General features: G+C 34.8%; 2 protein-coding genes and 1 pseudogene across 3 annotated transcripts in view; 2 read left to right on the forward strand and 1 right to left on the reverse strand.

Annotated features, from left to right (window-relative positions):
- Positions 1–2122: 2122 nt before the first annotated feature.
- LOC137240872 (putative nuclease HARBI1) lies at positions 2123–3478 on the forward strand (annotated as a pseudogene).
- Positions 3479–3787: 309 nt separating this feature from the next.
- Positions 3788–5087, reverse strand: LOC137244182 (uncharacterized). The gene is made up of 3 exons (XM_067772822.1): positions 4888–5087; positions 4618–4816; positions 3788–4558 (listed from the first exon to the last, which is right to left on the reverse strand). The coding sequence occupies exons 1-3, from the start codon at positions 4953–4955 to the stop codon at positions 3935–3937; spliced, it is 891 nt and encodes a 296-aa protein (XP_067628923.1). The 5' UTR covers positions 4956–5087; the 3' UTR covers positions 3788–3934.
- A 588-nt stretch (positions 5088–5675) lies between these two features.
- Positions 5676–25960, forward strand: part of CAH7 (Carbonic anhydrase 7) — a 47271-nt gene continuing 26986 nt past the window's right edge. For both annotated transcript variants that reach the window (XM_067762033.1, XM_067762034.1), the window contains exon 1: positions 5676–5865. Coding sequence is in view for 1 of the 2 variants with exons in the window: in XM_067762034.1 (XP_067618135.1) it covers positions 5850–5865 (16 nt within the window). In the remaining variant the exon portion in view is untranslated. The remainder of the gene's footprint in view (positions 5866–25960) is intronic.

Genomic DNA, 25960 nt, shown 5'->3' on the forward strand with positions numbered 1-25960 from the left:
ATATTAACTTTGATTGGATAACGGTTGGTTGTACAGGTATAAAGGAATCGAGATAGATATAGACTTCCATATATCAAAATCATCAGGATCGAAAAAAAATTTGATTGAGCCATGTCCGTCCGTCCGTCCGTCTGTCCGTTAACACGATAACTTGAGTAAATTTTGAGGTATCTTGATGAAATTTGGTATGTAGGTTCCTGAGCACTCATCTCAGATCGCTATTTAAAATTAATATCGGACAATAACCACGCCCACTTTTTCGATATCGAAAATTTCGAAAAACCGAAAAAGTGCGATAATTCATTACCAAAAACGGATAAAGCGATGACACTTGGTAGGTGTGTTCAACTTATGACGCAGAATAGAAAATTTGTAAAATTTTGGACAATGGGCGTGGCACCGCCCATTTTTAAAAGAAGGTAATTTAAAAACTTTGCAAACTGTACTATGGCAGTCGTTGAAGATATCATGCTGAAATTTGGCAGGAACGTTACTCCTATTACTATATGTATGCTTAATAAAAATTTGCAAAATCGGAGAACGACCACGCCCACTTTTAAAAAAAAATTATATAAAGTAAAATTTTAACAAAAAATTTAATATCTTTACAGTATATAAGTGAATTATGTCAACATTCAACTCCAGTAATGATATGTTGCAACAAAATACAAAAATAAAAGAAAATTTCAAAATGGGCGTGGCTCCGCCCTTTTTCATTTAATTTGTCTAGGACACTTTTAATGCCATAAGTCAAACAAAAATTTACCACTCCTCGTGAAATTTGATAGGGCTTAGATTCTAGGACGATAACTTATTTCTGTGAAAAAGGGCGAAATCGGTTGAAGCCACGCCCAGTTTTTGTACACAGTCGACCGTCTGTCCTTCCGCTCGGCCGTTAACACGATAACTTGAGCAAAAATCGATATATCTTTACTAAACTCAGTTCACGTACTTATCCGAACTCACTTTGAATTGGTATAAAAAATGGCCGAAATCCGACTATGACCACGCCCACTTTTTCGATATCGAAAATTACGAAAAATGAAAAAAATGCCATAATTCTATACCAAATACGAAAAAATGGATGAAACATGGTAATTGGATTGGTTTATTGACGCAAAATATAACTTAAAAAAAACTTTGTAAAATGGGTGTGACACCTACCATATTAAGTAGAAGAAAATGAAAAAGTTCTGCAGGGCCAAATAAAAAACCCTTGAAATCTTGGCAGGAATACTGTTCGTGGTATTACATATATAAATGAATTAGCGGTATCCAACAGATGATGTTCTGGGTCACCCTGGTCCACATTTTGGTCGATATCTGGAAAACGCCTTCACATATACAACTACCGCCACTCCGTTTTAAAAGCCTCATTAATACCTTTAATTTGATACCCATATCATACAAACACATTCTAGAGTCACCCCTGGTCCACCTTTATGGCGATATCTCGAAAAGGCGTTCACCTATAGAACTTAGGCCCACTACCTTTTAAAATACTCATTAACCCCTTTCATATGATACCCATATCGTACAAACAAATTCTAGAGTCAACCCTGATCCACCTTTATGGCGATATCACTAAATGGCGTCCACCTATAGAACTATGGCCCACTTCCTCATATAATACTCTTTAATACCTTTCATTTGATACACATGTCATACAAACATATTCCAGGGTTAGCCTCGGTTCATTTTCCTACGTGGTTATTTTCCCTTATGTTGCCACCATAGCTCTCAACTGAGTATATAATGTTCGGTTACACCCGAACTTAACCTTCCTTACTTGTTTGTTTTAAAATCGATTAAGTTCGGGCTTGGATGCTTCCATCGCGATTCTCAGGGATTTTCGGAAAATAAGTTCATGAATACAAGTTTTTACCAGGGGGCCTACTCTGTATTGCGATGCGAAAGGCAGTGCGATGCGAAAATAAATTGCGATGCGAAAGGTAATTGGAACTCTGTAGCGCTATCGCATTGCTAACAGTGTCGCTTTTTTATTTTTCGCTAATTTTTTGCTTGAGTATGCATCACTGACCAAAGTCAAAGAAAGAGAACAAAACAAACAAGGCGATTACAATTTCGGCTAAAGATTAATTTTTGTTCAACAAATTAAAAAATGGATTCTGTAGCATTATGGGACGATTGAAATGAAGAAAGAATTGATAGGAGGATTATAAGGGACAACTCCAACATTATGAGTCTCAGCGATCAAAGGTAATTTAAACGTTACAAAATTACTCATACATATACTATTGCTTTATGTTCTATTAATTAGTTTTGTGCAGAATTTTCGGCTTAATAAAGAAGCATTTTTGTATGTGCTAAATAGCATTAAAAGTGAGTTGAAAACCCCACGTAGAGCAACGGCAGTTCCTGAAATAATAAAAGTTTCTACAACGTTGAAGTTTCTTGGTCAGGGTGCATACCAACACTTGATTGGCCAAGACCGTCACGCGGGATTAGCACAGCAAACCGTTTCGAGTTGTATTTTGGAAGTTTGCAGTGCAATTGAAACTATATTGTGTCCAAAGCATATTACTTTTTCAATGAGCAATCGCGAAAAACAGGATGCCAACCGTAGGTTTTATGCTAAATGCGGAATTCCGGGTGTGATCGGAGCTGTAGACGGAACGCACATTCAAATGATAAGGCCATCAAAAGACGAACATCTATTTTTTAACCGAAAGCTTAAGCACAGCATAAATGCAATGATCGTAAGTGTATTTCGATTAAATAAGATTACTTTTATTGTGCCTACATGTTTTGTTCTATTTTAGATATGTGATCACAAAATGCAAATAAGAGCGGTCAATGGTAAATTTGGAGGTGCATCGCATGATTCGCACATATGGAACTTGTCCGCTGAGCGCGAATATTTAAGGACTGCCTATGAAAATGGAGATACTGGCCAACGAATTCTCGGTAAGCTTTTTAATATATCGATTTAATGTAATGGTAGCATACACGTATTAACATAGTTACTTATGTAATATATAACATAATATATATACATATAATAAATGGTACTGAATGTTATTCATCTAAAAAGACCTTTATGTTTTTGTTATCTGCAGGTGACTCAGGATATCCGTTGGAACTATGGCTTCTTACCCCATACAGGAATTCTGCGGAGGATTCTGACGAGAATTTTTTCAATCAAAAACATTCAAAGGGAAGGTCTCTCATTGAGAGAGTTTTTGGTGTTTTGAAAGGTCGATTTCGCTGCCTTTTGCCCTCAAGAGAATTGCATTATGCTCCAGCAAAAGTGGTGCAAATACTAAATGTTTGTTGTGCCCTGCACAATATTTTTATAATGTTCAAAGTTGAAAATCTTCCCAGTTCAGAAATTGAACCGGAAGAAGTGAACGTAATAAATGCAGAAAACGTGGAAAATTATAGAATGGGAAATATTGCTAGTTGTATCAGAGACCAAATAAAAAATGACATGATTTCCAATAGAAATGCTTTATAAAAAAGTGGTTTAAATTTAACGTTATTTATTTATGTATTTTTACGGCTGCTAAGGCCTACAACTTAAACTACTAAATATAATTCAGTATTATTTAAATTCAAGTTTTCAGTCTTTTATTTAAGTAAGGGTTACAAATTGTGTATATATATAAAAACTAATACTATTTATGTATTTTTACGGCTGCTAAGGCCTACAACTTAAACTACTAAATATAATTCATTATTATTTAAATTCACGATTTCAGTCTTTTATTTAAATTTATACTAATTGTATCTAAATAACATACATACTGAAAAGTGCACCAAACTATACTTCGGTAATGCAATGTGTATGTGCAGGTACATACGTAAATAAATAGAAAATAAAAAGGAAATTTCATTACAAAAACTAAGCCACTTGTAGTACATAAATTATGTGTCTACATATCTTTAAAAAAAAAATTTTGTGTATCTGTTACTACTTTCTGGATATTGCTTTGTTGGTCTGTAACTCCACATCCAACATTTGTTTTTTAATTTCTAATTTGTTTAATTTGATTCTTAAATTTTCACGGTCCATTCTTTGTTTATGGACAAATTGTTCTTTGGCGAACTTTAACTTTTTATTTTTTATTTTTAATGTAATTCTCATCGTTCTGGCAATGTTTTTCAAATTGTCATTAATCTCATTTAGCACTTTTACTGAGTTGCTTTGGTATTCAATTTGGTTGTCTACTTGCCTTTCCAATAGACTCTGCTTCTTGCGTGGAGTAAGTACCGATCGGCTGCAGCAAGGTTCCTGTTGTTGTTGTAGCAAGAAAGGTTGCTCGTTCTCCTCTTCACTCATTTCAACCGAATCGCTGTCGTTATTAAAAGCAGGTTCCAAAATTTCACTTGGTACTTCCGTCATAGCCTGCCGCGCACCAAACTCCCGCGTGCCAGCTATCCCGTCGACTGCTTGGTCCATCGACAGCAAATCGCTAGCTTGCTGTTCCAATGGCGTGAGTGCGGAGTAAACGGATGGGCCGCCCCCCGTACCAGCAATATTGGTTTTATTGCGACGCATTTTGGCCTTCAAATGGACTTTGTAGTCAGCCCAAACCTATAAATTTTATCAATCCCATTATAGAATTAAAAGTACACATATATCACCCAACCTACTTTTTTCCAGCCGGTGATATCACGCATCGGTGGTCCAGCTGCATTTAGTTGGCGAGTTACTTGTTTCCACAAATTATTGGCCATTGTTTTCGCGTTGGGTGTTTTAAGTAACCCTTTGGCCAAATCTGGGTGTATTGCCATGAAGTCCACTAGGAGTTCGAATTGTTGCTTTTGTGTTTGTTTTGTTTTTTGAGTTGTCCTATATATTTTAAAAAGAATGTACAATGAATATAAAGATATCAATTTATAAAATCATCAATTAATACTTACATATTTGTACAATGCGAATGCCTATTACTTGTAGCAAGAAAAATGCGAAAATGAATGCTGTTTGACATTCGCTTTCGCAATACAGAGTGCCGGCAATGCGAAAAGGGAGAAAAATTGCGAATGGGCAAAATGTGAATGCGAAAGTCAAAATATGCATGCGAATGTCAAGATACAGAGTACCGATTTTGCGATTTCGCGTATTTTTGCTTTCGCATCGCAATACAGAGTAGGCCCCCAGACTTATTTCAGGCTTTTAAAAGAGCTTATGCTGAGGGAAGTTATACGAATACTAATCGTTTTATGGCTTATAAACGAGTCCCTCTCCCTCCTCTTGGTAAGTTAGGGTTTGTCAAGGGCATAGGATGAGTCGTTTCAATGTGCTTTGTACATGTCTTTCATTTCTCTTTCATAAGTAGAATTACCCCTACATTTTGTAGTTAGCCGCTTAATACTTACACATGCATACATATGTATGTATAGTAAATATTTCAGCAAATTTACCTAAATTGTTTTTTTATTTTCTTGAGTGGTGCTCCAAAAAAAAAATGGATTAATAAACTAAACTATTTGAGTAGGTACCTGTAACTAACGGCATGCCTACTTAAATACGTACACACATACACGCATACATACTTACATACTATTCTTCATTGGGTGTTTAGTTCTTTTGCGCTACGCAAACCTACACAACAACACTCAAATAGTACACAAAAAAAAAAAAAATTAGCAAAAGCAGCTGCTGCCTCTTGTGCTAGTCAATTTTAAAATTTTTAGTTTAGTTATCGTCGAGATTTTAACTGCAACGGTTCGTTGTCCTGTCGTTTTTAGTCAATTTGTTTGTTGGTGGTGTTATGTATATAATGCAGATCTGAAATCGTAGTTATCACAAAGACAAGACGATTGATTGCCTTGTTGCAAGTGATCTTTTTGTGTTGTGTTGTGTGTATCAAATATTTAAAGAAATGTTTAAAATATGGGGTAAATATTTCATTTGACAAACATAAAATTTTAATATGTTTGGTGTTGTTATTTTTTGAATTAAAAAGCTTATTCAAGTACAGCAAACACTGGCGTACATTGCGTATGAGAAATATTTTTGAATATTGTACTACGGTGATCATCTGTCCTTTTGTGTAAAGGGCAGTGCTTATATTGAAAAAGTCCAATACGAAAATAAAACTTTTATTGAAAAAAAAAAACAAATTTTTGAGCTATTTAAAGTTATAAAACATTAATTTGTTATTGAATATTACAAATTGAAGGTTTGGATGTGCAGATAATTGTCTTCGTTACTCAGTCTTTTCAGAAATGCTAAACGCATTTAGATGCTGATCCACTGGGGATTTCTTTATATAAAAGGAGGATCCCTTAGGAAACAATTACTTTTGGATGAACCGATTTGGATAGAGGATTTACTTGGTATATTTTTTTGGAAATGAGGAGCCATAATCTACGGGGTCTAAACATTTTGGAAAAATTAAGAGTGGCACACTCCGTCGGTAATGTTTTCGAAGCCATTTTAAGGCTGTTCGATCATCATATTGGAGGAATCGCTACGGTATATAATTGAACTAGTGACGGACTATTTCGCGATTGATTTCAGAGCTACGACAACACCATATAGGGATCATTGCGTAGTGTTTCAGGGAAGAATTGGGCCCAACCTATTTAAAATATCCAGTACGAATTATTGTGGGCTTATCTCCGGACTTTTTCGCTACTGGGCGCGCTTTAGATTCGGTATCTTTTCAGGACTTTTTCATGATTATTTTGTGCATTATCTTGGAACTGGTTTCGGGATCATATCGGGGCTATGTAGCAATAACTGGATGTTGTGTTTTCATGGTGCAGACTGAGCCGCGGGTATAGGTTATTTTAATTATAAAGATGTATGTATATTGTGACGATTTTTCGTCATCCAGTGTAAAATTTTTTTGGAGATAAACTAGTTTCGGAATTGTGCCATCTTCATAGAGGTATTTCGTTTTCCCTGTTGTTGTTGTTTTATTAACGATAAAGACATTCCCCGAAAGTTTTGGGGACTGTTATCGATGTTGGTGGTAGTTTGACAGATATAGATCCGGTACGTTCCGGTAACAAGCACCATTAAGGTACTAGCCCGACCATCTCAGGAACGATTAATATGACCACGTTAAACCTTCTAGGCCATACCGCCCCCAGAAAAGCAACATCAAAAATTAAAGAAAAAACAAGTTTTTTCAATTAGAAACAAGTTTTTCTAAGCAGGGTCTTTCCTCGGCAGTGATTTGCCGAAGACATGTATTTCTGCTATGAAAAGCTTCTCAGCAAAAACGCAACTGCTTTGTAGATGCCATTCGGAGTTAAACATGTAACTCCGGTCCCGCCAATTTGTACGAAACATTAAAAGGAGCACAACAACAATTGGAAGAGAAACTCGGTAGTAAACTCGGAGGTAAATTGCGCCTCGTATTTATATATTTATTTTTTTTGTTAAGATTGCTGAGTACCAAAGTCAGAGAGCCCATGCTCACATTTCGAAGCCTTACCTATGGTCATATCGCAGCAGCACTCAAAGGGCTGTGTAGTGTTATTGCTACTGAAACCCAACTATCAACATTACCTGTTGCGAATGCTCTGGCGAACCCAAGTTTCACACGGAAGGAGGGGTTGGCTAAGATTGAAGGTTCAACGTGGTCAGTTCAAATCGATCACGAGATGGTGGGGCAGGTAGCTTCATGGTGCTTTTTCCAGAGCTTATCAGATCCAAATCCGGACCATCAACATCGATAAACCATACCGCAGCTGACTTTCCCACAACACAAATGTACTGTTAAATTGGCAATATTCGCTTTTGGATTTCACTACACCACCACAGAGAGTATAATATTTCTTTTTATACCTTATTCTGTCCTTCTTATTTTTGAAGAACGGTTATATCAGCCTTTCCACTCAAGAAGACATGAAGCTGTCAGCGAACAACCCGGCAGCTTCCAAGCAAGCAACTCATGGTGGACTGATGCTACATACCTAAGCATTTAAACTGAGTATGCCGGAGTGTCCGTCAACTGCCCCCATTCATAGTACTTCCGCAAGTTGTTTGCGTCAATTTTTGGCGAATATCGTAACTGCACAACACAGTCCTCTTAAAACTCGAGGATGTCATCCAAGCTTCCCAGATATTTAATATAGTGCCTACTCAGCCTCCAATACGTAAAGCAGGCCCCTTATAATATAATAGATATTGGACTTTCGGAAATATCTTTATTTCCTGTATCTTGATTAAGCCCCATTAATTTTAAATTTCGTATACATACATAAATATAAGTGCATTGTTATGTGTGTATGTATTCCGTATACAAATTCTTATATACCTAAATACACATACGCGTGCTGACTTTGCTTAATGAAAATGAATTTAATTCAATTATCATTAAAAACTTAGCCGGCAAGTACGAATTTTGTGGATGTTAATATGCCGGTAATGAGTGAAATGAAGCAACATCAACAAGTAAATGCACATATGAACTCACACATAGAACACCCGCCAAAAAAAATGGAGGCGCCTACATACGGCTTATATTACTAAACTATAAACGTTATGATTTTTGGGTAAAAACTCGAAAGGGGTCCAAGTTGTATGCAGACATTCGTATTTTTGTGTATTTATGTCTCTAAACCTTAAGATTTTTTTCTCACTATCACTAACAATTTAGCGATAGTTAAAAATCAGTTTCACTATCACTCAAAAATAAATTTCACTATCACTTAAAGAATTTCACTATCAATAAAAATTGTCACTACCACCAAAAAGTGTAAACTATCAAGACCTGCATGTCCACTGTGATGTGGTGGAGTGCTCGTCTGGGTTCAAGTCCCGGGAAAGGGGAAAAGCCACATCAAAGTCTTTAGAAAAAAGTTTGTTGGATAAAAAAAAAAAATTCCAAGCGGGTCGGCAGTGGTTTGGCAAACACCCCAAGTGTATTTCAGCCATGCCATTCAGAATCGGCATAAAACATGTATACCCCGTCCAACCGGAATATAACCGGAAATTTGAGTTTGTATATATCACGGCCATGCTCCTTTTCCAAATATACTACAATTTTCGTTAAGACTTTGTCATTAACAACAGCTATGGCAGTATTCTGTAGTGTTACTTGAGTGGTTTAGGAGATATGTGGTATGGTGAGAAAAATTTGTATGGCAAGTACCACACCTTCCTTTCCTATTCCTACACTGACACAATATCCATGCTGTACAACTGTATTCCAAGATATCTGATTTATCATATATCAGATCCCATCTATTGTGTGTTCGGGTTCATTATCTTCACTGGGCGTTTCAATGCCCTCTCCATTTAGGTCACAGATAAGTATTCCCTCCTTTTGTCTCCCGCCGAATTATTTGCTCTAATTGGAGAGCGTTATTCCTGGTTGCTAGTAGCTCAATTTTTTTAATACGTTGCAAAAATATTTCCGTCAGTGGAGTGGTAGAAAATTTGTTCTATGAAAGGCGAGTTGAGCTTACTGCCTAATGCTGCTTAAATTATTTTCATACGTCACTGAAGTTTTAAGGTGAAAAGATACATTCATAACCAATCACAGCCGAGTAAAAACGTAAAGCGAAAATTTATGCTCAGTCATTTGACGTAAAATCCCCACCGTTGAGAGGATCTAAAATTCTCAACGGTGCCTTCAGAATGGTATCACTCAACGATTGAACTTTGTGTTCGCTAAAAGCACGCAATATCAAAGAAATGTTCAAATTCTCGCTACTACACTTTTTCCAACAATATTTGGGAAAAGTGAAATGCTTTTCAGATAAATAAATAGTATTTCAGAGAAGCTCAGATGAATATCAAAGAAGTGTAAATGTATTTCAGAAAACTACAAATGTATTTCAGATACTTCAATTGTATTGCAGAAAACCCTAACCTTATTTCAGAAAACCACAAATTTATTTAAGAAAATGGAAGAAGTATTTCTGAAAAATTCAAATGTATTTTAGAAAACTGAAATGTTTTTCAGAAAATTTCAAATGTTTTATAAAAATCCATCAAAAGTTATTTTTGATTCTGAATAAAAAGTTAACCTATTTAAAAGATGGGAAAAGCAGCGAGTTAAATAAACTTAGAATACAATATTTAAAAAAAATGTTTAAGTTAAACGGTTTTATTGAAAACAATACTCACATTAAGTAGTAATATTACTAAAACCTAGAAAATAATTAGGTAGGTCCAAGGTGCTAGTCATCGCACTCCTCATCAATCTAGGGCGTTGATAAAACAATTAAATAAAAGCATTGGGCGCGTCAAATGTCTATTGATAGTCATAAGTAAGACCAACTGAACCTTAATCAGATTAGGCTACGCCTCACATTTTTAGAAATTTCACGCGCCCAATGCTTTTATTTAATTGTCTGATCAACGCCCTAGATGGATGAGGAGTGTGATGACTAGCATCTAGGACCGATCTAATTATTTTCTAGCTTTTATTATTATTATTACTTAATGTAAGTATTGTTTTCAATAAAACATTTTAACTTAAAAAATCTTTTTTAATTATTTTATTTTCAAGTTTTTGGTCTTAATTACCTATTATTTCTCATTCTATTTTGTTCATTTAGTGACTGAGTATTACAAGGACTCTTCCTGACAATTTGTTACAATCTAAGTATTTTGATGTCACTTCTACCGGACTTTATGTAAAATTTGTTCCAAATATGAGCCAAATCGGACCACAAATAAAAATTTTTTTAACATCTTGATCCTTGCGCCACCTGGTGGCGATTTTTTACATATGTCGATTTCTATTCGTGTGTGTAATAGGTGTCACAAATATAAGCCGAATCGGACCACAAATACGATTTCATGAAATATTTCGATCCATGCGCGAGTTTTTTTTTTCTTATTAGTGCGTTGTCATCGGGTTCTGAACTATTGAAACTTGTAGCTTATCGGAAAGTTACTTATATTTTAATTACAAAATTCGTGCCGCCCAGCCTGTCAAGTCAAGCTAAATAAAACCTTTTAAAAAAATGTTATTACTTATATTCTAACTGACAATTCACATTATTCCGAAGCACAAAAAAATCAGTGGAGTGCCAAAAGTTGTCCGCTTTATTAAAAGTTCTTGAACCCTCTCATAAGATAGCTTATATCAGCAATTTCTTGATGGAGTTCCATGTTCCAGAATTAATTATTCATTTTTTTTAAAGCAGGAATTAATTTTTTTCAAACTAATTTTTGATTCAGTTTATTGAAACTCGAATTTCCTTATTCTGAAAAATGTTTGTGGTTTTCTGAAATACTTTCCCTTGTTCTGGAACACCTTTTCCATATCCTGTAATACATTTGTGGTTCTCTGAATACATTTGCACCTTTCTGATATTCATTTGAAACTTTCTGATAATAACTGAAAAATTGTAGTTCAACATACAGCTTTTTTTGGCGGGTATCTGCAATGTAAAGTAATGTGCGTATGTAGATGTGCGTGCATTGTTTTTATTTTGTAAAAATCGTATTGTACGTGATATAAACACATACACATATGTATGTAAATGCTAATGTGTGTGTACAAATGTAAGTATCCCACAATTAAAGTTAACTAAAAACATTTTGCTAATCGCTTGCGGCTTGTGAATCATTATCACTAATGAAATTATGATGATTTACAATTTTCAATTTAACAATAGTGCCTTTCCGACATGAATTAGATAAGCAAATGTTTGTATGCTCAATATTATCGGCTTGTAAATCGCATTCATCATGAGCCTGCGAATCTGCAATCGAAACAAACAACAGAATCCACCCAAAGCGAATGCGGTGGATATGTTAATTAAAATATTAACACCCTTATGATTGTATGTTATTAATTAATTGTTTTATGAATGCTACTACTACTGTGAAATTTTAAATTATTTTGCTATATTTAAATTTATAACCAAATCAAATGCACTACGACAAAATAAATTGGTAGTAAGCAATTGATAAAATTGCCTTGCGGATAGGCAGTGAGTAATAATCCATCACTATAAAATTTAGTTTATGACAAGGATGTATTACGCTTCGTAAAAAATAAATTGATACATGAATCATGGAAACGGACCATATAAACCATGTCATAGCTTATTTTAGACCACTGCTATAATTTAATGGCTATTGATAATAAGAACAAATGGTTATCTTTAGTTACGCCAAAAACAAAATAGTTTCGTTTTTTAATGCCATTTAAATTTATTTGTTTTTGTTTCATAATTTTAAAACAGCCGATATAGTTGAGACGTTCGAATAATGCAAGCATCAATACTTGTTCTGTGAAATTATAAAATGAAAAAAAAAAAAAATCCAAAAAAGTATTCGCATACTAAACCTTTTGTAACTATTTTTCAAAAGACAAAAAATCAACTATATTTCAGAAAAGCTCAAATGAATATCAGAAAAGTGTAAATGTATTTCAAGAAAAGCAAAGCGTATTTCAGATATTCCAATTTTTTTTCAGAAATTCTCACTTTTATGTCAGAAAGAGTCAAATGTATTTCAGAAAAAGCCAACTGTATTTCAGAATTTAGAAATGTATTTCAGGAAACATCGCATATATTTGAGAAAACCGCAAATGTATATTAGAAGAAAAAGAAAGCTTTCAGAAAAAGCCAAATGTATTTCAGAAAAGCTGAAATGCATTTCCGAAAATCTCAAATATTTTTCAGAACAAAAACAAGTATTTAAGGGAAGAAACATTCGTGTAGAAAACTCAAATTTGAGTAAATTCAAGCAAAAATTAATTTTTGGCTGTAAATGTATTTCAGAAAAGCTGAAATGCATTTCCGAAAATCTCAAATATTTTTCAGAATAAAAAACAAGTATTTAAGGGAAGAAACATTCGTGTAGAAAACTCAAATTTGAGTAAATTCAAGCAAAAATTAATTTTTGGCTGTAACTTATGAGAAAAAGTGAATTATTTTTATTAAGATTTAAGGGGCTGTTAGTCGTCTGGAACTCTTGTGTCCGCTAAGATAACGGTGTATAAGCAAATTAAGAACTTCTAATGAAGGGGACCGACGTTGAGCAACGACAAAGCTCCCGCCGTGTCATGGTGAGTTATAGGAAATCTGTTATAACAGATCTGCAACCCCTTTAGGACTGGAGCAGTACTCCTCAATGCTCAATCCAATTTTATATTCATCGTAAATATAAAATAATTCGAAAAGACGTTTAGGACACTTCCTAACATGAATGAACCATGAGTAAGTAAAGACGTTGGTAGTATGTGTAGAAGAGGTTATTCGGAAAAGAAAAAACTCGACCTACAACAACTGACTGTGCTCGCGCTATAACGCACTCAACCAATTTACTTAGATGATTCGGAAAAACGTGATGTATCAGCCGGAATGTAATAGGATTTTTTCAAGTTTTATTTAGTTCTCTATTTTTCATCCCTTTGCTTGATTAACTTTTGATTTAAAATAAAATGTTATTTTTGATGGACTTTTAATAAATATCTGCTACATTTGAGTTTTTCTGAAATGCCTTTGACTAATTCTGAATTACTTTCTACATCTTCTGAAATAAATTTGGGGTTTTCGGAAATACATATGAGATTTTTTGGAATATATTTGGAAAATCTGAAAAACACTTTACTTTTTCCGAAATACACTTGCGCTTTTCCCAGATAAAGTTGAGGTTTTCTGAAATTCAATTGATGAGTGTGAAATACATTTGTGGTTTTCCAAAATACATTTACACTTTTTTGATATTCATTTCAACTTTTCCGAAATAGAATTGATTTTTATGAAAAACATTTGTTCTTTTCCAAAATACAGTTGGAAAAGGTGTAGACTACCCGGAAGTACTTGTTCTGCTCAAAAATTGATTTGCCTACTTTTGCCCACGTTTCCTCTTTACGTGCTTTATCCCATTCTTTTACACTTTTTCTTTCTCCATGCCAAATATTGAATATCTGCTTCAACTGACCAACGGATTTCAATATGCTTGTTTTTATAAAGCACTAACGAAGCTGTGTGAAAGTAACGCAGATACAATTTTAAGAATCGCACTAATTTTTACAGAGACACTCTCCCGATATTATTCCTTACAGAGGTATTTATTACATCGTAGCCTCAGCACAAAGAATGTTTGTATTATCTTACTCCTCCCTGCTCCTCTACCTGTTTATCCCTGTCTTTCCTTCGTATGTTCTTCCTTCCATTTTCTCGATTTTTCTCTCTTCTACTCCCACTTTCGTTTGTAAACCTTCCTTTTATTTTTCTTCTCCTCCTTCCCTTCTCTTGATTTTTCTACTTCCTATTTCCCCCTCACACTTTCCCCAATCTTAATTGGATTTCATACTTCCACTTTATTTCCTCTACCTCACACCCTCTCTATCTCTTCCTCTCCTCTTTCTCTGTCTCCCCATCTCAAATTCTAACTCCTCTCTCCCTTATTTTCCTTTTTCTCTTATTCTACTTATAAATTTTTGTATAACTTTCGCTTTACCCTCGCTCTTAGTTACCACCCCTTGTTGAAACTCTCATTAACACATCCAATTTGATACGCATTCTAGGGCCACCCTAGTCACATTTTTTTCTATATCCCAGAAATGGAACTCAAACCCACAATGAAGATTATGTGTAGGTCTTACAACCTTAGACTAACAAAGTTGCTTCTATCATTAAAAAGAGAGGACTGTAGGCTCATGATACGTATTCTGACTGCAGACTGCCTTCTGGCTTCACAAGCTTTTAAGGTAGGCCTAATCAGAGATAGCAGCTGTAGGAAGTGCTGGTTGGAGACGGAAACGATTGATCACTCCTGCTATAAAGAGTGATACAGCTGTCAGATCTAGAAGCAGCAAGTGGCATAGGTCCTAGATTCAAGCACTTGCCAAGAGGACTGAGCTATTTTAAAACATAGGTCCTGGGTTTTGATGGGGTTTTCAAGTTTGGTTGGTAAATAAACTTCTAGTAACACTACGGATTTATTCAGTCTATGTGAGGTCCTCATGGACCGGCCAGTTCAACCTAACCTAACCTAAACTGGTCTTATAGAGTTTACGTGCAAGGGAAATGCTTTTTGACATTTGTTTTTCACTTCTTTTTTGATGTTTTTTCTTTCTGTAAGTTTTAATAGCATTTGTCTGCTTGATTCGTGTACCTTTGGCTATTTTGGCAACATCTTCCGTTGACATGGATCTTTTCTAATAAGCCACTTCTTGGCTTATCCTGCATTACGGCACCATAATTCATAGCAATGCGTGATCTAGCTTGCCAATTTTAACACTAAGAATATTAGTTGCTTTGTTTTGCAAGCAATTTTGAAAAAGCTCTTCAACTGGATAATTTGTTTTAATCTTCGGAGAACCTATAGGTCCTGGAAGGAAATCAGCTAATTGGTACTTTTTTTAGCCGCTTTGATATTTGACTTCTGGCGTAGTACGTTTTTGACACTAATCCAGAGAATTACAATAACAAAATACATGGAATGCATGTGTTTGTTTCGTTTATCTGCACATTCGTATGCATATTTAATACGCTCGTTCACAATAGTGCCCATTTTTTGGTCGAATGTTCTTTAGGAGATTTCGACTCTTCTTTAAGCGATTTCATTACAAACCGGTTAGCTAACTCAACTAGCGTACTTTGTGTTGTTGCTCTGTATGCAATTCCTTAATCTAACTAGAGTTTTATTTCCACTAGCTTGCAAGAAAAAGTGGCTGTTCTTATTATTCATTTTAAACTTTATATTCTGACAACATAAAAATTAAAGCAAGAAAATTTTTGACCCTAACCTAAAAAAAGATTCAAAAACGGTCTAATGTTATACGCACGCAAAAAAGTTTCAATCCACTATGTGGGCAATTAAAAAATGATAGACATTTTATATTGCATTAAAGTATTTAGCTTAATGAGATTAGTTCAGATAGGCGAGGATAATAAATTTTTGCACTTTATCCGTAAATGACAGACAAACGGCAATAAAATTTGGTTTTTTTTTCGCGTGCAGCAGCATCTGTTGTTTGTAAAAGTTTTCCTATGTGGATGTTTGTTTATTTTTCATGAAGATGTTTGCCGAATTGCAATTTAAATAACATAAATGTTTATTTGCTTTTGTATTTTAATAATAACAACTATTAGAAATTACACCATGTACAAATATTTGGGCATCTCAAGTAATGCAGTTAAGTACACGATGTATAAATATGATTCGGTCTAATAATTTTAAATCGAATGTTCGAAAATTTTTAAAGGCTCAAACACATTCTAAATTTGAGTTTTCCTATTCAGTTAATTGTGCAGGAAAACTTTCAACGTGCGTTCTTTGAAAATGACGCCAGCGCCAAAACGGCCCAAATGTTGATTGTGTTCGGGCCTTAACATATAAAAAGTCAAATGAAAACACCACCACCTTGCCAGGATAGTCGGAACTAAGTCCCTTTCGAATTGAACAGTCTTCTCAGAAATTTCGGAGAGTGCTTTTATATAAATGAATACGTCACTATGCTGCTTGTAAATAAATGCTCAACAAAAGCAAAGCTGTATGAAGAGAATATTTTAAAAACATTTAGTCAGCAGCTAAGATCGCAGAAGAAAAAAAAAAAGTCAATCGTGTAATCAGCAGTTAAGAGCGAAGACGACATTACTCACACATACACATGCTTATAGCTAAATGACCATATATGAGATTCATAACGAGAAATAAATAATCAAATGTTCGAGAAGGCTGTTCGTGAAAAGTGCAGACGCTAGGTGAAATAGGTGAAGGAGGCAATTGAGAGTATGAAATCAGCGCAAGCTGATTTCAACACGTTATAAGACAGGTACGCGAGCAATTTTGTTGTGAAGTACTACTACCAAAGTAATGTTGTCAATAAAGAACATTTTGTTATACTGAAGACTTCAGTTTTTTATTTAGCAATTTAGCGATTCGAACCACAACAGAAGGCGTAGAATAATCAAGGATACCTAAAATTCATTACAGTATATATACATACATATTTTCGAGCATTTTATGACTCTTCAAACGAACTTTGTGGCCTGTTTTTATTCGTATCTTATTTTCAAATAATCATTAGAGTTTTTTCGAACCCTTTTTGGACTGAAGTCTCCAAACCTTTTTGGAGCTATATCGGAGTGCATTGCATTTATATTTGTTTCTAATAGAAAAACTTACCTCGAATTAAGAACTATTAATTGCGAATTAAAAATTCTAGATCTGTATATACCTTCACGTAGGGACTAAGACGTACTGTATAAGAACCGAGCACTTCTTTAATAATCGCGTATTTTTACAGACCAAGGTCCTTTTTCGAATCTGAGTACTTTTTTAGAACGGGATAATTTTTTACAACTGGGTAATTTTTTCATAAACAGGTACTATCTCGTATCCGAGTATTTTTTTAGAACCGGGTACTTATTTACAACCAGGTAGTTTTTCAGAAACAGGTATTTTTTCGTATCTGGGTACTTACGTATGTAGATCCTCGTACTTTTTATAACCGGGTTATTTTTCTGGTACGGGTACTTATTTAAAACCGGGTACTTGTTTAGTACCGGGTAATTTTTCTGGTACGGGTACTTATTTAAAACCGGGTACTTGTTTAGTACCGGGTAATTTTTCCAACCGAGTACTTTTTCCCGAACGGGTAATTTTTAGAAATCAGCTGCGAACACACATAAAGTAGTGAGATATACGAACAGTAATGAGCCACTAGCAAGAAGTGAAGCTAATACTCTGAGCGGGTTTTTTTTAGTTTCGCAATGCCCCAGCTTTGGGTGGCCTGGTCATTTGCGTTCAAGCACACAAAAATGAAGACGGGCAAATAGATGGGCATGGCCAAATCGGTAAAATTCAGCCATCTGATTATTTCGGTGTTCTTGTTCATTGGTCTAGGTTTTCTTCATTATACTTCGGAATTTCGGGCAGCGGTAAAAAAGATATAAAAGAACTTGGATGACTTCTTAACTTGTCCTCGTATACGTAACTTTCCAATGAGGTAAAACCTATGACAGGTTTTCTGTTCGAGCAAAAGTAAATGGATATTTTGGCAGTTCAGAAGAGCGTTGCAAAAGTGGTATATTGTTTACATGGTTTCTTGTATATAACATTTGATTAATGCATAGCACAAACGACGAACAGAAGAACTTGTAAATTCCACAATAAATTGGACAGAATTTCCTAATGTGAAAACAATTGTTTCCTTCTCTAAACAAATTCGGATTGGACTCATTAAACTTCGATTTCGAGTTACCTCAAAAATATTAATTTCGGTCCGACACTAAACGTACAAATATGTAGCATTTAAAAATCACTTCAATTCAACGTCGTTCAAGTCAAATGTGCTGATGATGCTGGAAATGTTTTTGAATTAAGGTTGAGTTATTTGTTTGTTGTAAATATCAGTTGTTATTACAAGTACTTGTTGTCTTTAATGATTACTAGACGCCAATTTGCCCAAGTAAAAACACAAGTGGATGCATAAAATTATGTATGGCCATCAGTGGCGGCGAGTGAGGGGACAGGTAGGGGGATTTTGGAAATTTTGTTTCGGCAGAGAAATCTACATGCTTTTTCCTTATCGCTGCGAAAATAAAAGGCGAAAGGGCAAGGTTCCCTATCTATTCCTACCGTAAAACGGGGATTCGTCGTTTTTTCCATAACAAGAGTACATACCAGATCATTCAATCAAAAGTGCACACAACCATATACAACATTATTCAGTAAAGGGGGATATGCTATGCATATCAACTCATATCGAACTAAGAGCCAACCTGTTCCCTTACATATAGACTCTTGAATTATTTTGGGAGTAATTCGGGACTTTTTCGTGAATATTTTGGGATGACTTGAGGAACATATTGAGATTATATTAAGGATCATTTCGATCCAATTTTTTCACGATCACTTGTGACTATTTTAAAGTAATTTCGAACTATTTTGAAACCATTTTAAGACTGTTGAAGGATTTCTTCAGGACTATTCGGAATCATTTCGAAACTATTTCGGAACCAATTTGGAATAATTTCAGGATAACTTCGGTGTTACTTTAGGTATCGTTTCGGGAGAACTTCTGGATCATTTCGGGATTATTTCGACTTCATTTTAGAACTTTTACAGGATTACTTCGGAGTTATTTTAGGTGTATATCGAGAATATTTCGGGACCAATTTGGAACAATGCAGTATTACTTCGGAGTTATTTTCAGATCATTTCGAGACTATTTCGAAGTAGTTTAGGACTGTAATAGGATCGCTTCGGATTTACTTAAGTGTTACTTTTTTTTTATTACTCCGGGACAACTTCTCAATAGTTTTCAGACTATTTCAAATCCATTTGAGGACCTGCAGGATCACCTCGGAGTTATTTTAGGTATACTTCGGGACTATTTTGGCTCCAATTTGGAATGATTTCATGGTCGCTTCTTCATTATTTTCGGATAATTTCGAGACTAATTCGAAACCACTAAAGACTGTTATGGAATCACTTAGGGGACTATTTTCGGCATGACTTCAAGCCTATTTCGAGTTCAATTTGGAACAATACAGTATTACTTCGGAGTTATTTTCAGATCATTTCGAGACTATTTCGAGGACTATTACAGGATAGCTTCGGAGTAATTTTTTGTATTATTTCGGTACAACTTCTAGATCATTTCCAGACTATTTTGAAAGCATTTTAGGACCTTTACAAGATAATATCGGAATTATTTTAAGTATTCTTTCGGTAAAACTTCAGAATCATTTCAGGAATACTTCGAAACCAATTTTGGACTGCTATACGAGCACTTCGTGAATCACTGTGGTATCATTTTGGAAAAAATTCAGAATCATATTGAGACTATTTCGAACCATTTTCAAATTCTTTTTAAAAAGAAATTTCTAAGCGGGGTCTTCGCTTGGCCGATGTTTGCCAAACATTCCGTGTAATGATTAAAATGTATTTGTTTTTACTTTTCAAAAATTCATAACGCGTGTGTTGTTTGTTTCTGCTAACAGTGTTTATACAAGGTGCTGTACGAAGACGCTGGTGATACCCTGGATCTCAATTCGTTATATTCTTATTTTCAGCCAATATCCTTTATCCTTGCTCATGTATTTTTTTGCGGTTTGTAACTAGTAAATTCAATTCTTCGACAAATATAAGTCATCCATTTTGATTTCATCTCTTTCACTTTCAACTGAAGATCTGGCTGCTTAGAATTTTCGATTATTTCAATCCACTTATCAGATGTTTCAATAAACTGGAATTGTGGCTGCTGTTATAGCTGCTCTGCATCGAATCGCACTAGTTCCGAACTAGCTCATAGCTATCTAATTAGGAGACGTTACCAGTTCTAATTCTGTCCCCTCTACGTGCTTTTACCTGACACTTTTAACATTGTGTCGCACGAAATGGCAATTGCCCCCTTTGTCAACCTTGTGAACGCGTTCTTAGCTGGTTCGGTCGGAGTTGATTGTCGCAGCCTTTGATTAACTAAGCCAAATGCATATAGCTCGGACTTAAACGCTGTGGGTACAAGTTACCGGTCTGCATCCGATAAGCAATTGTTCGGAGGTAACCATTAAAGCTGTAATGTGAAAAATGTTGCTGTACGGGAATGTCTCCCACTTTCTCTGCAGGGTATTGACTACCAGCGATGTATACAACTTTTCACCTTTTTTCTGACGTCTATATACCAAACTGTGAAATCGGAATATCTTTTTCGAAATGCCTACTCATTCAGATATCCAGGAAAAATTTGGAATAATCGGTTTTATGATTATTACATTTATCCTCGTTTCCCCTTTTGAACCACTGTGCGCACCTCTCTTTTTCGGTTAAGGCAGCGTTAGGTTTCGCAGTATCTGCTGGCTGTTTTCCAAAAGGATCTAGGAAGCTTCTCAACTACAAATGTGATGCAGCGATTTTACCTAAAAGCATCCCACCCCTATAAAACTGTAACATCATGCCGAAATTAAACCGAAATCATCCTAAATACCCCAAAACCATGCCGTAATAACCCAAAAATTACTCTGAAATATACTCTTAAACCATCGCGAAATTTCCTCAAAATATCTCGAAATAGTCCTTAAAATCAATCCGAAATGACTTCGATTTATTCCGAAACTATCCCGAAATTACACCAAAATAGTTCCTCAAACCAATCCGAAATCACCCGTTAGAACTACATACGAACTAAATGCACATATGCGCATAATTTCGAGGTTCTTATTTGGAAAGGAGAGTAGGAGTGGATGTGGGAGTGAGTATGCGCGTGAGTTTGGGAGTGGGAGGGAGACAAATGGAATAAGGCCTGGAGGCGAGGAATAGGGAGAAAGAATAGAAGCTACAGTAAAAGAGAATGGGATTAAGAGTGAAGGGAAGAGTGGGGAAGTGGGCGCACTTTTTACCTGCAGGCAAACTATTTTTCGACAGCCCAAAGTATAAACATAAAAATCTGCGCGGCTATCGTGGGAGATGTATGCCCTGGAACCAAAATCCCAATCCGAATTTCAGCAAGATATCTAAAAATTCGTTCAAATTATCATGCTAATAGATGGACGGACATACCTTAATCAATTCCTTTTTTCACCCTGCGCGGTTTGATATGCTGAAATCTATATTCAATTGGATTTATTCAAGAAGTTACAGTGCACCGTTGACCTCCAGCGACTTAAGGGGCTTTAAAAACACCCGTGGTAGCCAAGCTTGTCCTAAGAGGCGACTACAATCCACAGACCTATAGACTCGACGTGGTGACATCAAATCGTTCCCGATATGGTCGGGTTAGTACCTTAGTGATGCGAATTTCCGGAACGTACCCTTTCAATATCCGGGAACGGGAAAAGGGTGGTCCTTCAACGAAAATGCAACACAAAACCTTCGAGGAATGTTTTTTATCGCTACAAGAAGAAAATTCGGAATGCGAATATCCGATGATGTACATACACACATACATTTATTTGTAGTTATTTCCTATGTAGTAGTTTATGCGGGCGTTAGTTTTGAAATAGATTGCATATAAATTATTTTATTTTATTATACTCAGCGAGCTTTGCACACAGATTATATTAAATTTGATTGGATAACGTTTTGTTGTACAAGTATAAAGGAATCGAGATAGATATAGACTTCAAATGTCAAAATCATCAGTATCGAAAAGAAATTTGGTTAAGGTATGTCCGTCCGTCGGCCTTACCGTCCGTTAACACGATTACTTGAGTAAATATTGAGATATCTTCACCAGGATCCAAAATGGATTGGTATTGAAAATGTGCGAAACCGGATGATAAGCACGCCCACTTTTTACATATATAACATTTTAGAAAACACAAAAAAACTGATTATTATGTAAATAATACACCTAGAATATTGATATTTCATGGTCGAACTGATACAAAGGCTCTTTATACAAATTAGAAAAACTTTTTGAAAATGGGCGTGGTACTGCCCACTTGTGATAACATCAATTTTACAAATATTTTAATCATAAATAAAAATCGTTGAACCTTTCATAACAAGATTCGAGAGAGCCTTTACTATAAGGAAGGTTTCGAAGAAAAATTAACGAAATCGGTTAAAAACCAGGCCCACTTTTATATAAAAGATTTTTAAAAGGGTCGTTGATGAATAAAATTAACTATGTCTGGCGTTTCATTTCTCTAGTGTAATAATAACAAGAAAATGCGAAAATTTCAAATTTTTGAAAATGGGTGTGGCACCGCCCCTTTTGTGACCAAGCAATTTTCTATGTTTCGAAGAAAAATTAACGTATCGTAATAAGATTGGGCGCACATTAGGGTGGACGCTTTATTAACCGATATCGCGCCATCGATTTTTCGATAGGATTTGGGCACAGGAAAAAAAGTTCCACTACGCATACCCAAAAAAATAATTTTCGGGCATGCGAAATTTCTTTTTTTTTTTTTTTACTTTGATATTTAAGATTTTTTTCATGACGTACTAAACAATTGTAATTTGATTGTAAAATTTTCATGTATAAAAAATATTTTTGTTTTTTCAAAAAACTGTTATCGACAACGTTTTCAGCGGACATTTTTGGGTCGGACAGGTTATACATATGAAATTTTTTTTAGTAGGTCATGAAAAAAACCTTAAAAATCAAAGTCGAAAAAAGTAAAAAAAATAAGATTTCGAAGGCTCGAAAATTATTTTTTTGGGTATGCGTAGTGGAACTTTTTTCTAGAGCCCAAATCCTATTGAAAAATCGATGGCGCGATATCGGTTAAGTTTCGTCCATACAAATCGACTCACCCTAGTGCACATATTTTCTTTATAGCCGGAAATATTTCTAGTAAACGGCGGGATCGGTTAAAGAGCACGCCCTCTTTTATATATAAAGGATATTTAAGAGGGTCATAGACTGGAATAATAAGCTATATCTTAGCGAAATTGTTTTGTATCAATGATATTTCACTTACCACATTTTATTGTAAGAAAAATTTGGCAGGCATTTTTTTAATGACTGGTGCCACGCCCTATTCCGATCAAGCATTACACAACATTTCTACAGCCTCAAAAAAAAAAAAATAAATCCCTTGTTTAAAAACTAGCTGCGGTCAAAAAATATATGCTTCCATATCACATTTCGTGCGCATAAAGCATAAATAAAATTAAAGAAAATTAAAGTTAAATTTTGATGGTATAATTAAGAACATTTAGGATCTCCTTTTCTTGCTATCGCAATGTAACACGCTTTTATTAGAACAATTAGGACTGTGATATAAACTGTAAGATTTAATAATTTAGGTGTAAAGTTTTAATGTTAAAAATATATAATTATGTACAATATAGAATTTTTTTGTCGCAGACGAAAAAGCCTAATTATCGTTTAAGCTTACAATGAACTTATAAAGTGTTATATTTCTTTAGAGTCAATTTATTGTTTACTGTTTAGTTAATTTTATTAACCAAAATAATAAAAGCTTATTTTTAAAAAAGTTTTTTTTTCTTTAATTTTATTTTTTACTTTTTAGTTCGTTTTATTAACAAGTAATAGAAGCTTGTTCTTATAAAAGCTTTAAATATAAGTATAGGGGGTGAAACAAAAACACATATATCAGTTACATCTGCGTATAATGCGTATTGGAATTTATTAGTACACATTTTATGCGCAGCAACTTCAGAGGTGTATTTAAAGTTTAAAGCATTGTAAATATAAGTATTGAAGTCATGAGCCTGGGCATTCGCGCAATTTTAGTGATGTAAATTGCATGGCGCCAGCGCCAATGCGGTGCCAGCTCAATGGTAGCTCATTGACGAAATTACTCCAAGCGAATTTTTGACGCTTCTTAGTAGTGAGTGCGTAGTACATTTTACTTGCGCTATTGAGTGAAACGACTTTTGTGTGTCAGGCACGAGTTTGGTGTTATTGGCGCTACTGGCAGTGATGACACTGAGCTGTTGACGGTAGCGCTGGTAGTTCAGATTTTGAATCAGAGAAAGAATTGATGACCCGTGTGAATTATTATGGCTTTGGCCGTGTAAATTATTATGGTGTATTTGTATATTTTAGATTTAATTCACAATTAATATTTGTGTGTTTGAGCGGCCAAATAATAACAGTAGTATTGCTAAAGTGCTGCTTAGTTGATGGAATGTCGCTAATTTCTTAGCGATGATCAGCAGATTGTCAATATTTCGTTCAACGGACGCGCGAAATTGCCACATCTGCTCAAATTTTCCAAAGATTTTCCATTCTTGATTTAACTTAAGCTGTTATGCCAATATTTTTCAGCCAGCTTTTATCAAATAGGTAATTTTTCCAAAAGCAAAATAAATTACAGAAAATATTACAGGGTTAAACAGCCTTAAAAATTCAGCTATGTTGGTTATACACAGAAATACAACAGAGGGTTGTGTCTCCGCTTTTCGCAAGCGATGAGATTCACCACGCGTGACACGTGATTCACCACATCCAAATATCACAATCCACGGATAGGTACCGGCGTGTTTGTATGGGACTTAGGCTGTTATGCCAAAGTAAATACAAATCTTTACCGATAACTGTGTTATCGATTAATTTATCGAATTCTAACAAAGTAATATTGTATTGTCATCGGAGTTATACATGTGTGCAAAATTTCAGCTCAATCGGACACCGGGAAGTGTATCAAATTTAACTTGCAAGATTCCATTACAGACAACAAAAGTGAAAGTAAATAAAAGCTTATAAAATAGGTTTTTTGAAATTTATCGAAAATAACACGGTGATGATTTTCCAAGAACTTTATAAATAAATAAAAAAAATAATTATAAATAAATCAGTTATTCCTCCCCCCTGCCTCAATTTTGTATTGCACGGCATAGAACAGAAAACATTCACAAAAAAAAAACAAACAACACAGCAAATATTTGGCGCATTTGTGTCGCCAATTTTAGTTGATGAAAGTATAATTTTATTAAAAGAAGCCACTATATGATATATTTAAAGAGGAAGCATTTCGTTTTACTTTATGTTAATACCCATACATACATACACACATGCGCTATTAAATTTATTAATAAATTGTTTAAAAAAAATTTCAAGTTCAACAAAATATTTTTAGCCTTAAGCTTTTTGAGTGTCATCTGGTAGCTATTATTATATGCAAGCGTTTACTATCTACAGTTGCGAGCACGAAAATAGCAGTGGCAACTTTTACCCAATTTCGTGAAATAGATTCCATTTTCTATTATTTTCGATAATTTAGGAAAAAACTTCCTTACCTTTGGAACTGTCAGCATGCCAACCAATCGCGAAAGCGTTTTTGAAAAAATTCGAGAACATCATACAAATTTTTGGAAAAAAACCGGAAAGCGCCCTCGAGAAACATTGAATTAAATCCAGGGGCCGAATCGTAACATACGATTCGTGATCGAATACCGTTTTTTAAATCACAATACCTCCGAAATTGTGCATAGGATTAATGAAATATGTAAGCTAGGAACGACGCCTACTCACTAGATCCATAATATCGAGCCCTTCCCGCAATTTAAGTATAACCAACAAAAATACAGATATTAGTTTTTTGCTGAAAACCGATAGTTTTGCTGTTTGATAGTTTGAATCATCTCACAAATTTTTATAATAGAGAATAGTACCGTTATCAAGCTTGTTAC

The sequence above is a fragment of the Eurosta solidaginis genome, chromosome 1 (assembly GCF_040869045.1).
Source record: "Eurosta solidaginis isolate ZX-2024a chromosome 1, ASM4086904v1, whole genome shotgun sequence".
NCBI classification, from domain to species: Eukaryota; Metazoa; Arthropoda; class Insecta; order Diptera; family Tephritidae; genus Eurosta; species Eurosta solidaginis.

Bases quoted from the DNA above. Each gene is read 5' to 3' on its own strand.
- LOC137244182 (XM_067772822.1), bottom strand. From the start codon at position 4,955: ATGTCAAACAGCATTCATTTTCGCATTTTTCTTGCTACAAGTAATAGG. The intron at 4,817-4,887 runs GTAAGTATTAAT...TAAAATATATAG, and splicing joins CATTCGCATTGTACAAATAT to GACAACTCAAAAAACAAAAC. The intron at 4,559-4,617 runs GTAGGTTGGGTG...TAAAATTTATAG, and splicing joins ATATCACCGGCTGGAAAAAA to GTTTGGGCTGACTACAAAGT.